General features: G+C 38.6%; 1 protein-coding gene across 2 annotated transcripts in view; it reads left to right on the forward strand.

The window, feature by feature from the left end:
• INTS8 (integrator complex subunit 8) overlaps positions 1-12,243 on the forward strand; it is a 53,834-nt gene that overhangs the window by 37,643 nt on the left and 3,948 nt on the right. For both annotated transcript variants that reach the window (XM_032421594.1, XM_032421595.1), the window contains 10 exons: positions 1,759-1,943; positions 2,567-2,600; positions 3,467-3,523; positions 3,617-3,678; positions 6,677-6,795; positions 8,413-8,516; positions 9,266-9,316; positions 10,898-10,971; positions 11,047-11,111; positions 11,266-11,309. In XM_032421594.1, the coding sequence (XP_032277485.1) occupies positions 1,759-1,943; positions 2,567-2,600; positions 3,467-3,523; positions 3,617-3,678; positions 6,677-6,795; positions 8,413-8,516; positions 9,266-9,316; positions 10,898-10,971; positions 11,047-11,111; positions 11,266-11,309 (795 nt within the window). The remainder of the gene's footprint in view (positions 1-1,758; positions 1,944-2,566; positions 2,601-3,466; positions 3,524-3,616; positions 3,679-6,676; positions 6,796-8,412; positions 8,517-9,265; positions 9,317-10,897; positions 10,972-11,046; positions 11,112-11,265; positions 11,310-12,243) is intronic.

The raw sequence follows: 12,243 nt of genomic DNA on the forward strand, positions 1-12,243 counted from the left end.
CGGCACAGCTAGGGTTGGTTTTTTGTTAGTGCGAGCAGTGGTGGGGTGGAGGGAGAGAGATGATCTAAATGGGCTCCATGCCCAGCCCCGAGCCCGATGCAGGGCTCCATCATGCAGGGCTCCACCGCATGACCTGAGATCATTACCTGAGCAGAAATCGAGTTGGATGTTTAACCAACGGAGCTACCCTAGGCCACCGCTAGCCACAGCTAGGGTTTTTACCTCATTTTTACTAACTTAGGAAGCACCAGTGTTCTAAATTGTCTTAGGTGTGATCACGGGGTGGTGGTTACGAATTATGGTTACGTCGGAAAATGTTCTTGTCCTTAGAAGATACGTATTGAACTATTTAGGGCTGAGGTGTGGTGTCTGCAGCTCACTAGTTGACAAGCAGTATATGTAGATATGTAAAGTAAATGTGGCAGAATATTCACAATAAGTCAAATAGGTATTGAACGATTCAAATTTTCTATTTTTGAAATTTATTATTAAAAAATTGGGGAAAGTATCAGTTTTCATCTTTGTCAAAATTTGGCTGCCTTTTTTTTTTTTTTTAAGATTTTATTTGAGAGAGAATGAGAGAGCATGGTGGGGGGAGGGTCAGAGGGAGAAGCAGACTCCCCGCTGAGCAGGGAGCCCAATGCGGGACTTGATCCTAGGACTCCAGGATCATGACCTGAGCCGAAGGCAGTCGCTCAACCAACTGAGCCACCGAGGCACCCCCCAATATGGCCACCTTCTTAAAGAAACTACCGTAAGCAGTGGGGACCCCATTATGAATATTTTTTAGGTCCAGTAAGGGATCTGGGGTTTCCTGATGGACTTGAAATTATCCTTGCCATTTCACCCTTTAAAAGAGCAATGATGTATAAGATTTATAAGAACAAAAGATAGAGGGGTCCTCTCTTGTTTTGAAATTACAGAGGGAAAGAAATGCTGAATTTGACTTAAGCCTGTTTTTTCCTCTACATTTTGGTCCTGTCTTTTCTCTGCCTTTTGCTTTTAGCCCTTCCACTCTTTATGGGTTCTTCTTGCATTTTTGGTCCTTAAGACTTCCTTTATTCAGATCATTCACTTTCAGTAATCTGTCCTTCCTTCTGCCTCCTCCCATCTGCAATAGCCCCAGTCAGTGGCTGCCATTTTTCTTAGACAAAGGTTGTTCTAAATCTTACTCCCTTATTCTGCCAACTTCAATTTCCAGATTTCTCCCCTCATTTTTTCATTAAAAAAAATTTTTTTTTTAAATGATTAAAGTGTGTGTGAAGTTAAAGCACTATTTTAATTGCATCTCTGGGCTTTACCACAGTTAACATTATATATACGTTCCATTACACACATACACTCGCACGCACGCACCCTGCCCCCCACCCCTTTTAAGTTGGATCATACTATTTACCAGCTTGGTGTTCCCCCCCTCCCACTCTTAATAAATCACATACCTCTTTGCTTTGTCTCAGTTTTGTTCTTATTAGACTATACTTATTTTTGTCGTCGTTAGACCTTAATTGTGTAGAAGAAATGAGCTTTATAATGTGGAAGGACCAGAGCATCCTCTTGCCCATTCAGATTTCCAGTCTGTCAGTAGACAGTGAGCTCTAAATTCCTCAGTGGTTGGATGGAAGGCACAGCATAAAATAACTTTGGTGTATTTGGGTAGTTATCCTTCTTTCTTCAAGTGTGCCTTAATAATAGAACTTACATCTGTAGTTCTGTTGTTATAAATTATTTTTTGTGTATTTTCTGTTTTTCATGTTATAGCTTGGACAGCTTTTAGCAGCTACATGCAAAGAACTTCCTGGCCCTAAAGAAAGTAGACGGACTGCTAAAGACCTTTGGGAAGTTGTTGTTCAGATCTGTAGTGTGTCCAGTCAGCACAAACGAGGAAATGATGGCAGAGTCAGTTTAATAAAGCAGAGGGAATCTACATTAGGCATAATGTATCGGTATGTTTCTATCAGTTTATTTCTTGAGTTATTATCTGTACTGTTTGTACTGTTTCAAGAACATTGACCTTTATCTTATATCATAAAGATGGACAGTGTTAGAGTTCTCTGGTGCTGATCTGTGGACTGACATGGCCGCCTTTGGAAATATCTTCTCTTTATATGTTATTTTAAGAGATTGTTAATCGTTTAATATCTTCTGGAATTCAGAATCAGCGATGCCTATGATTGCATTGTACTGAAGAAGTCACGTGATTAAAACAGGCGTTTTTTTTTTTTTGTTTTGTTTTAAGATTTTATTTATTTGACCGAGGGAGAGAGACAGCTAGAGAGGGGACACAGGCAGGGGGATTGGGAGAGGGAGAAGCAGGCTCCCGGCTACGCAAGGAGCCCAATGCGGGGCTCGATCCCAGGACACTGGGATCATGACCTGAGCCGAAGGCAGATGCTTAACGACTGAGCCACCCAGGTGCCCCCAGAGAAGTTGTTTTATTAGGTTAGTATGATATTAGAACGTTATATTCTTTCATACGTGCAGAACTGGAGAGTTAGGAATAAACCATCTATAATTTACTTTTTAATTCTGATAGTAAATGTATATACAAAATTTGTGTTTTTTGTAGGAGCGAGCTACTTTCTTTCATCAAAAAATTACGGGTAAGTTTTATTAAAAGTTGATCTAATTATTACTGCTGATTTTCTGAAAAATAGTGTGTTTAAATGCTGATTATTTAAGTGCTCTGTATAATGTGCATCAGTGATCATTCCTGAAGATGGGTTGGTCTGAATGGACAGGTTCATTTTGCATTTACCTTAACATGTTTTAGTGAATAGAACAGGTATTTTTTAAATTTTAAAGAAGTCTTCCTCATAGGGCTGGATGTGTGAAGCCTAGCTTTAATTTTTGTTAGGGTTAATATTACATCTATTTACTGGACATAACCTAGATTCCATCCTTTAAATATTACTGTAAGGAATAAAAAGTTAATTTTTTTAGAGATAGCTGGAAGTACTAATTGGAAAGAGATTTATTTGCTCAATTCCAAGTCGTCTGAGGACTTGAGTGCTGTAAGCCAGTTACCTAAATACGGTAATTTTTCTTTTAAGTTTTATTTATTTGAGAGTGCGTGCGCAAGCACACGCATGCGCACATGCGCGGGGGGGGAGGGGTAGAGGCAGAGGGAGAGGGAGAAAATCTCCAGCAGACTCCATGCTGAGCGTGGAGCCCGACTCAGGGCTCGATCCCACGACCGTGAGATCATGACCCGAGCCGGAACCAAGAGTTGGACGCTCAACCGACTGAGCCACCCAAACGCCCCTGAATATTTTGTGTAAATTGTATGCTTGATTTCTTTCATGAGATTAAAAATAAACTAGACCTGTAGTAAATGCTCTAAACTAAAGAAGATGGTACATTTCAAAAGTCAAAGAATTTTTTGAGAGAAAATACTTGGTATCCCTGAGGTTGACGGGAATATTAAACATGTATAATATTTAAGGATTCTGTATTTTCTTTCTTATAGGAACCATTGGTTTTGACCATTATTTTGTCACTCTTTGTGAAACTTCACAATGTTCGGGTCAGTATTTCATAATTTCATTTTAAAAAAAATCTTCGAAAGAAATTTCCTTTTAAAATCACACTTAAAAAAATTTTTTTTTTTCCTTTTAAGGAGGACATTGTGAATGATATTACAGCTGAGCACATTTCTATTTGGCCATCCTCCATCCCCAAGTAAGATGTATTATAGCTTATATTTATTATTTATGTATTTAGAAACCATCCTGATACAGATAACCTTGAATAGTTTGACTAAAAGGCTATAATCTGTTAGGATTCTACAGCCAGGTTTGTTTCTCTTTGCAGTCATTATTTTCCTAAAAAGGTATACCAGCCTTCAGTCCAACAGAAAGATCCCTGAGTGATCTTGATGACTTATCAAGGGGTAGAATTAGAAAATCGAGCCCCCCCCCCCCCAAAAAAAAATTGATTTCCTGTTAGGTTTCCAGCATTTTACGTCTTTTACAAGTATCTATTTGAAAAATGACTTTTCTGTTTTTTAAGATTTTATTTATTTGATAGAGACAGCAAGAGAGGGAACACAAGCAGGGGGAGTGGGAGAGGGAGGAGCAGGCTTCCCGCAGAGCAGGGAGCCCGATGTAGGGCTCGATCCCAGGACCCTGGGATCATGACCTGAGCCGAAGGCAGATGCTTAATGACTAAGCCACCCAGGCACCCCGAAAATGACTTTTTTGTAATTCTTTGTAGGTCTGTTCTAACACTGTGATAGTCAGAGGCTCCCAAACCCCTTTTAGTTACTAAGAAGTTCTTGGGTACTTTAAGAAATGTTCTTTCTTTCATCTCCTGAGAATCACAATAAGATGATGGGGGAATTTTGGAGAAGGAGAAGAAAATGTTCTTTTTCTGGAAGAAGAAACCATATACACATTTCTTTTCCTATACATAGCAACTTCTCATTCAGGAGTCCCATTTCTTTCCTCACAAAAGTTACTTTTTCTTCTTTCCTCACCCCCCTATATATATATATATATATATATGTGTATGTATGTGTGTGTGTATATATATGTGTGTGTGTGTATATATATGTGTGTGTGTGTATATATATATATATATTTTTTTTTTTTTTTTTTTTTTGCTTTGTGCTTGAAGGGCAGGACTAGGCCTTATTTTGTTGCTCTTAGTGGCATCTTTGAAGAAGAAAAGATTTTAGTAGGTAGATAAGCAGTCTACAGAATGAGAGTAATTTGCTTTCAGTCTTAGAGATTAGAAGTAGTTGCGCATCTCATGTAGAGGTTTGGAGGGTCAAAAGTGGGCAGGTGACCCTTTACTCCGCTTACTGAGGCTTGTTTTCCAAAGGATCATGATGCTTCATGAAACAGATGTGCGTATTACACAACATTGTAACTGCAGATTTTGTTTTTCAAGATTTTTAAGTAATTTCTACACCCATCATGGGGCTTGAATTTACAACCCCAGGAGCAAAAGTCACATGCTTTACTGACTGAGCCAGCCAGGCATCCCGTAACTACAAATTTTTATATGAAATTTTTTTTTCTTCACACACATACACGAACCAGGTTGGGGGGGGGGGCAGAAGGAGAGGGAGGGAGAGAATCTTAAGCAGGCACCTGATGTGGGGCTCGACCTCACAACCCTTGAGATCATGACCTGAGCCGAAATCAAGAGTCCGATGCTTAACCGATTGAGCCACCCAGGGGTGCCTTATATAAAATTTAGTATGTTAGATAGCAGTCCAAAAATCAGGTAGAAATGCTTCTGCCTTTTTAATTGATGGTTGGTAGCATCTCTCTGATGTTGCATTTTTATCCTAAGTTAAGACTGTAACTTTTTTTTTTTTTAAAGATTTTTTTTTATTTATTTGTCAGAGAGAGAGCTCAAGCAGGGGGTGCAGCAGAGGGAGAGGGAGAAGCAGGCTCCTCACTGAGCAAGGAGCCCGATGTGGGACTCGATCCCAGGACCCTGGGATCATGACCTGAGCCGAAGGCAGACGCTTCACAACTGAGCCACCCAGGCATCCCAAGATTGTGACTTAATGACTGATTTTCGGTGTGTTTATAAATGAGGCAAAAGAATAGTTTACCATACAGGCTTTGAGCTAGATTGGTAGGGTTGGAGTCCCAGGCTCTTTTTCACTTACCTGGTATATAACCTTGGATAAGTTGCTTTCTTTGCCAATTTCCTCATTTATTAAATGGGTATAAGAATAATACCTATCTCAGATTTGTGAGGATTAAATAAGTTAGTACGTTTTCTAAACCAGTTGTTTAGAATAAGGACTGGCACATATAGGCTTAATAACCATTATCTTCATGATAAAGCTACTTTAATATAAATTGACCTAGAGAAAATATAATGTGACTAAATGACCAGAAAAAGCATTCCTCTTGAACAAGAGTCTTTATTGACTCCAAAAATAGTGTGAGGATGGCATGGATTAAGCATTACTATTTTAAGATCAGTTGTTTGATACGTAGATAGAATTCTTGTTAACATTTTATAAATTTATTTTTTAATTTATTTGACAGACAGCGAGAGAGGGAACACAAGCAGGGGGTGCGGGAGAGGGAGAAGCAGGCTTCCCTCTGAGCAGGGAGCCCAATGAGGGGCTCGATCCCAGGACCCTGGGACCATGACCTGAGCCGAAGGCAGACGCTTAATGACTAAGCCACCTAGGCGCCCCCATTTTGTAAATTTCTTAGATCGTAAATCAGTTTAACTCATTTAGCTGTAAATGTATAATCGAGTATTTGCCTATAATAACCATAGTTCTTTTCTCACTATACTGGGAACCCTAGTGAATTATGGTTAGATCTGGAACCTCATGTGTGTCTGAATCCAGAGCCTGTGTTCTCTCCCACCGTGCCTTACTGCTTCTGGGAGGTGGGCACTATCAGCTCTGTTTCTCGGGGGCTGGGCTGGCTTTTATCCCCACAGTTCCAGCTTCTGTTTCTGTATCAGAGTCCTTTCAGGTTTAACCAGGCTCAGAGCAGCTGGCCCCATTCCCTCCCCTTCCCACTTTCTTAAGAGTTAGTTGTGATAGTTTTAGTATATTTACTCTTAGTAATACTTAGCATTCTATTTATGGTCCCCTAAATTTTGGCTAAGTCTTTGTTTTTAACAAATGTGTCTGGAATTTGAAGTTGAAAAATAGAGATTAATGTTCATTGTCTTTTTTTTTTTTTTTTTTAAGCCTCCAGTCCGTGGACTTTGAAGCTGTGGCAATCACGGTGAAAGAGCTAGTTCGGTACGCCCTCAGTATAAACCCCAGCACCCATTCCTGGCTAATTATTCAGGCAGACATTTATTTTGGTAAGTGAGATGTATGGTTGCTTTGTGTTTTTGTTCTTTTGTTGTAGCACTTTTAGAAATGAAAATACATGCATGACACATTTTTTCCCAATACTTTAAATCTTGTTTTTGACCTCTAACTCTTCTTCCTAGATATATTTATTTATTTTTCCGTGTTAAGCATTTGCTCTGAACCAATACTTTTAATTTTTTATATTGACTACCTTTTTTGTTTTTGTTTTTTTTAAAGGTTTTTGTTTTTTTTTTTAAGTTGAATGTTCATCTACTAAGTTGGTTAAAATATTAGGGAAAGAAGTTAAAGTTTAGTTTGTAAAATTGCTATTTTTTTTTTTTAAGACTTATTTATTTTTAGAGAGAGACCGAGAGAGAGAGCCAGTGCGGGGAGGGACAAAGGGAGGAGAGAATCCACAAACAGACTCCCCGCTGAACTGGGAGCCTGATGCGGGGACTGATCCCAGGACCCTGAGATCATGACCTGAGCCAAAACCAAGAGTCAGACGCTCAACTGACTGAGCCACCTAGGTGCCCCTGTAAAATTGCTATTTTAAAATATTCTATTCTAGGGGCACCTGAGTGGCTCAGTCGGTTAAGCGTCTGCCTTCGGCTCAGGTCCTGATCTCAGGGTCCTGGGATTGGGCCCTGTGTCAGGCTCCCTGCTCAGTGGGGAGTCTGCTTCTTCTCCCTCTGTCCCTCCTCCTGCTTGTGCTCTCTCAAATAAATAAAAATCTTTAATAAAAAAAAAAATTTTTAAAAATCTGTTCTAAATACGCTATTCTAAAATCTATCTTGGCACTCTTGATAATTATTTGTATTCTTGGAAATAGATTCCTGACTCCTCCCCCACCCCCATTATATGTGATAGATTTTCCCACTTGATAAAGTTCCAGTATTTCTATTACTCTATGTGTCAAATCAAATTTCTGACTGGTGTCGTTTCAGGATCAATTTTCTTTAGGAGTTGAATTTTTTTTTTTTTTAGGAGCTGAATTTTTAAAAGAGAAAGTTCAAAATAAAAAAGAGAATAGTATAATGAACCCCCATATATCTGTCACCCAGCTTTAACAGTAATTAACTCATGCCCATCTTCATTCCATCTGTATCCTCACCTACATCGTCCGTCCCCCTCTCTCCTGGATTCTTTTTGAGGCAAATAATTACTAGTTTTAATGTTCATTTTCACCCTAACCCCCTAAAGAACTTATTCTCAAGATTTTAATATCTATGTTCAAAATAGATTTACTGATTATAAACTACCTCAGAAAATTCAGGTATGTTTCTAGTATGGGTGTTTGGGAAACAAATACCTCCAATACTAAATTCTGTGATAGTAAGGTTGACAAATCTGAGCTAAATTTTTGGCTAATCGGTTTTAGAAAGCAAGGAGCATATTATATTGCTTCTTTACAGTAGTTTGAAAAAAAATGTGTGTGTGTGTGTTCGTTCGTTCGTTCGTGTGTTCTTTCCTGGGTAAGTGTTCTCCCGAGCACTGTGGTTTGAATCTGCTTTTGTCAACTCAGGAAGTAATAATACCCGACTCTTCACAAAAGAGGCCCTGTCTGTTTTTTCACCTGATATGTCTAATGATAGGTAATTCTTTCCTTCTGTTTTCTACTTTAGCAACAAATCAGTATTCGGCAGCTCTCCACTATTACCTGCAGGCAGGAGCCGTGTGTTCTGATTTCTTCAATAAGGCTGTGCCCCCTGACGTGTACACAGACCAGGTGAGCTGTTGCTGTGGGCTCTCTTTCTTGGCTGCCTTGACACTTTGGTTTTTCCGGGTCGCTTTTTGGTGAGTTTCTTTCTTTCCATGTATGTGGTGGTAACTAGGTAACTCCCAGATTGAATGCTCTAGACAACGCAATTCCTCTCTGTATTTCCAGGGCCCATAGATCATTGCTGCTTTGATTTCCCAAAACACTTAAAACTCAACCTGTCCAAAACTGATTTCAGCATCTTACCTTACAGTCTCCCTCCTCATGACCTTTTTCCACAAAAAGAATAACAACAAAACACCAAAATACCAAACACGTTTGTTCATTTGAGTTGACCAGGCCCAAATCCTGAGTGTCCTCTTTACCGACGCTCCCACCGAAATCCAGTCAGCCTTCAATACCTATTGATTCTGTCTCTTAAATCTCAAATTTATTTCATTTTCTTTCTATATGTATTGCTCTTTCCTCTGGTGTAGGCCACCAATATCACAACTTACTAAATGGTATTTTTCAGTACTTTAATAATAAATGGCTTTTGAAATGAGATCTTAAATTTTTTAGTAACTAGCTATTTTTAATTAAAATTTCCATTTAGAGCAGTTTTAGATTCACAGCAAAATTCAGCAAAAAATAGAGTTCTCATATACCCACCATTTTCACATAAACACAGGTTTTGCCACTTTTGACATTCCACATCAGGTAAATGGGTTACAATTGATGTTAACTAGTTTTTGAAAGTAATCAATTTATTTTTGTAGGTAATAAAACGAATGATAAAATGCTGTTCTTTGCTGAATTGCCACACACAGGTTAGTTTATGATACTATGTTGTTGGTTTATTTTCATGTGTATTAGAGTTTACCATAAATATAAAGCATTGGACTGGGAAGTAGCCTTTATTTTCTGTATCATAAAGTTGATGGTGTTTAAGAATTTGGTATATTCTTTCAGTTTTTTTTTTTTTTTAGTAAATTTTAACTAAAAAGTATGAATTAAAAAACATTGGTCATTGCATTTTCAAGTTTTTTTTTTTTTTGGTATATAAGAGTGGATATGTACATTAGTCAGCTAGGGAAATACAAATCAATACGGCAATGAGATACCCCTTCGTATTCTCTAGGATGGCTATAATTGAAAGACAGTAACTAGTGTTGGTGAAGGTGTGGAGAAATTGTAACCCTCATACATTGCTGGTAGGAATATAAAATGGGGAACTCCTCTGGAAAACAACTTGGCAGTTCCTCAGAAAATTTAAGCATAAAATTACCAATGTGACCTAGCAATTCAGTTCCTAGGTTTGTAACCAAGAAAGTTGAAAACCTGTCCACAGAAAAATTTATACATGAATGTGCACAGTAGCATTATTCGTAATAGCTAAAAAGTAGAAACAACCCAGATGTCCATCAGTTGGTGAATGGATAAGTAAAATTTGGTAGAGCCTACAGTAGAATATTATTTAGCCGTAAAAGCGATTGAAGGGCTGAGACGGGCTGCAGCAAGGATGAATCTTAGAAGTATTATGTTGAGTGAAAAAAAACCACATACACATGGCTTTGTATTATGATTTCATTCATATGAAATGTCCAGGATAGGCGAATATGTAGTCAGAATGTAGATTTAGTGGCTGCCAGAGACTCAGGGGGTGGAGGAATGGACTAGCTGTGACAGGTCTAATTGCATGTTCTGTATGTCCTTGGAAGTCATTACGTAATACTTTTGTTTGGCAGTTTTCAATTGCTTTCAGTTTTCTGAACTGGCTTTTGCCAGTTTCTCAAAGCTGTAAAAATTTTTAGGTCATTCATTAAATGGACAGATTTTTTTTAAAGATTTTGTTTGAGAGCACGAGAGAGCGCTTGCTCAAGAGCGCGCATGTGCACATACAAGCAGGGGGAGCAGCAGACAGAGGGAGACGAGAAGCAGGCTCCCCACTGAGCAGGGAGCCCAATGTGGGGCTTGATCCCAGGACCCTGAGATCATGACCTGACCCGAAGGCAGACGCTTAACCCCCCGAGCCACCCTGGCACCCTGGGCAGACAGATTCTTGTGTAAAGGTTTTTGCAATTAAAATTAGATGGAATCCATAAATATGAGCTGATCCACTTGCTTTGATCTGCAAGCCCTCTTTAATATATTCTTTATTTTTTTAATTTATTTTTAATTTTTTAAAATATATTCTTAATGTAAGAATCATTAAAAATTACTTCTCCTGGGGGCACCTGGCTGGCTCAGTTGGAGGGGCATGCAACTCTTGATCTTGGGGTCGTGAGTTCAGACCCCACATTGGGTGTAGAGATTATTTAAAAAAAAAAAAAAATTAAAATTTACCCCTCCCAAAGAGTCATTGTTGACACTGATTACATGAAACCATTTTCAAATCTTTGTTTATGTAGGTGGCAATTTTATGTCAGTTCCTCAGAGAAATTGACTACAAGACAGCCTTTAAATCATTGCAGGAACAAAACAGGTATGAATGATTTTTAAAATGAAGCTGAAATTTTTCTGCTTAAGAACGAGAAAGTAATTAAATTCTGTTTTTCAGTCATGATGCTATGGACTCCTACTATGACTACATATGGGATGTTACCATTTTGGAATACTTGACTTGTATCCTTTCATCAATATATGTGATACTAGAACGGTTCATTTCTGTAAATTAAAAAAATACTCTGTATTTCCTAAATCAAAGTTGAGGAACAATTGAGATTCTGTCATGGTATTTAATAATATCAGATTTATTATTCTTAACTGATTTGTTTAGATCTTCATCATAAAAGAGGAGAAACAGATAAAAGACAAATTGCAGTAAGTTACTTTATGCCCTTCTTCAGTGATATACTTAATTTCCCTGGTATTAAACCATTGTTAAGATTTGGACCAACAAAAAAAGATTTTGTGTGCCTAGTTATTGCCAGAATTTGGTTATCCGTGTTTACTTTTAACAGGTCCTATTTTGACTTCAGAGCTTTTACCTCCAGTTTATTTTTTTAAAGATTTTATTTATTTATTTGACAGAGACATAGCGAGAGAGGGAACACAAGCAGGGGGAGTGGGAGAGGGAGAAGCAGACTCCCCCTACTGAGCAGGGAGCCCGATGTGGGGCTCGATCCCAGGACCCTGGGACCACAACCTGAGCCAAAGGCAGACGCTTAACGACTGAGCCACCCAGGCGCCCCCCTCCAGTCTATTTTATATTAAAATGTTAGATCATACCCTCTCTCTGCTCCAAACCTGTAAATGGTTTCCCATCTCATGCGGTGTCAGAGTCCTTATAATGGCCTACAAGGCTGCAGATGACTTGACCTCTAACCATTCATTCGATTTTCTCCCTTGCTAACTTCTGCTACACCATTAGCTGTTCTTTGAACATGCTGAAAATATTCACCACTGAAGAGCCTTTGAAGTTTTATTTTCTAGAAACATTTCTTAACTTCCCTTAGGTCTCCTCAACTGTCTTCTTAGTGATCATTTCCTGGGCATCTTATAAAATAGCAGTGTCTTTCTCCATCCTTTTCCCTCCAACACTCTCCTTTTCATTTCCCTTTTGAAATTTTCTTCCATTATACTTATCTACATCTGACATAGTATATATTTACTATATATTGTGCCTCTATCTCCCTCTTCCCCTTCCTACTTCCCCACAGGAGGGACTTGGTTTTGTCATAGCTGATACCTAGAATGGTGCCTGGCTCACAATAGATGCTCAGTAATTGAATAGATTATTTAAAAATTTGACATC

The sequence above is a fragment of the Phoca vitulina genome, unplaced genomic scaffold (genome assembly GCF_004348235.1).
Source record: "Phoca vitulina isolate PV1807 unplaced genomic scaffold, GSC_HSeal_1.0 scaffold25, whole genome shotgun sequence".
Lineage (NCBI taxonomy): Eukaryota > Metazoa > Chordata > Mammalia > Carnivora > Phocidae > Phoca > Phoca vitulina.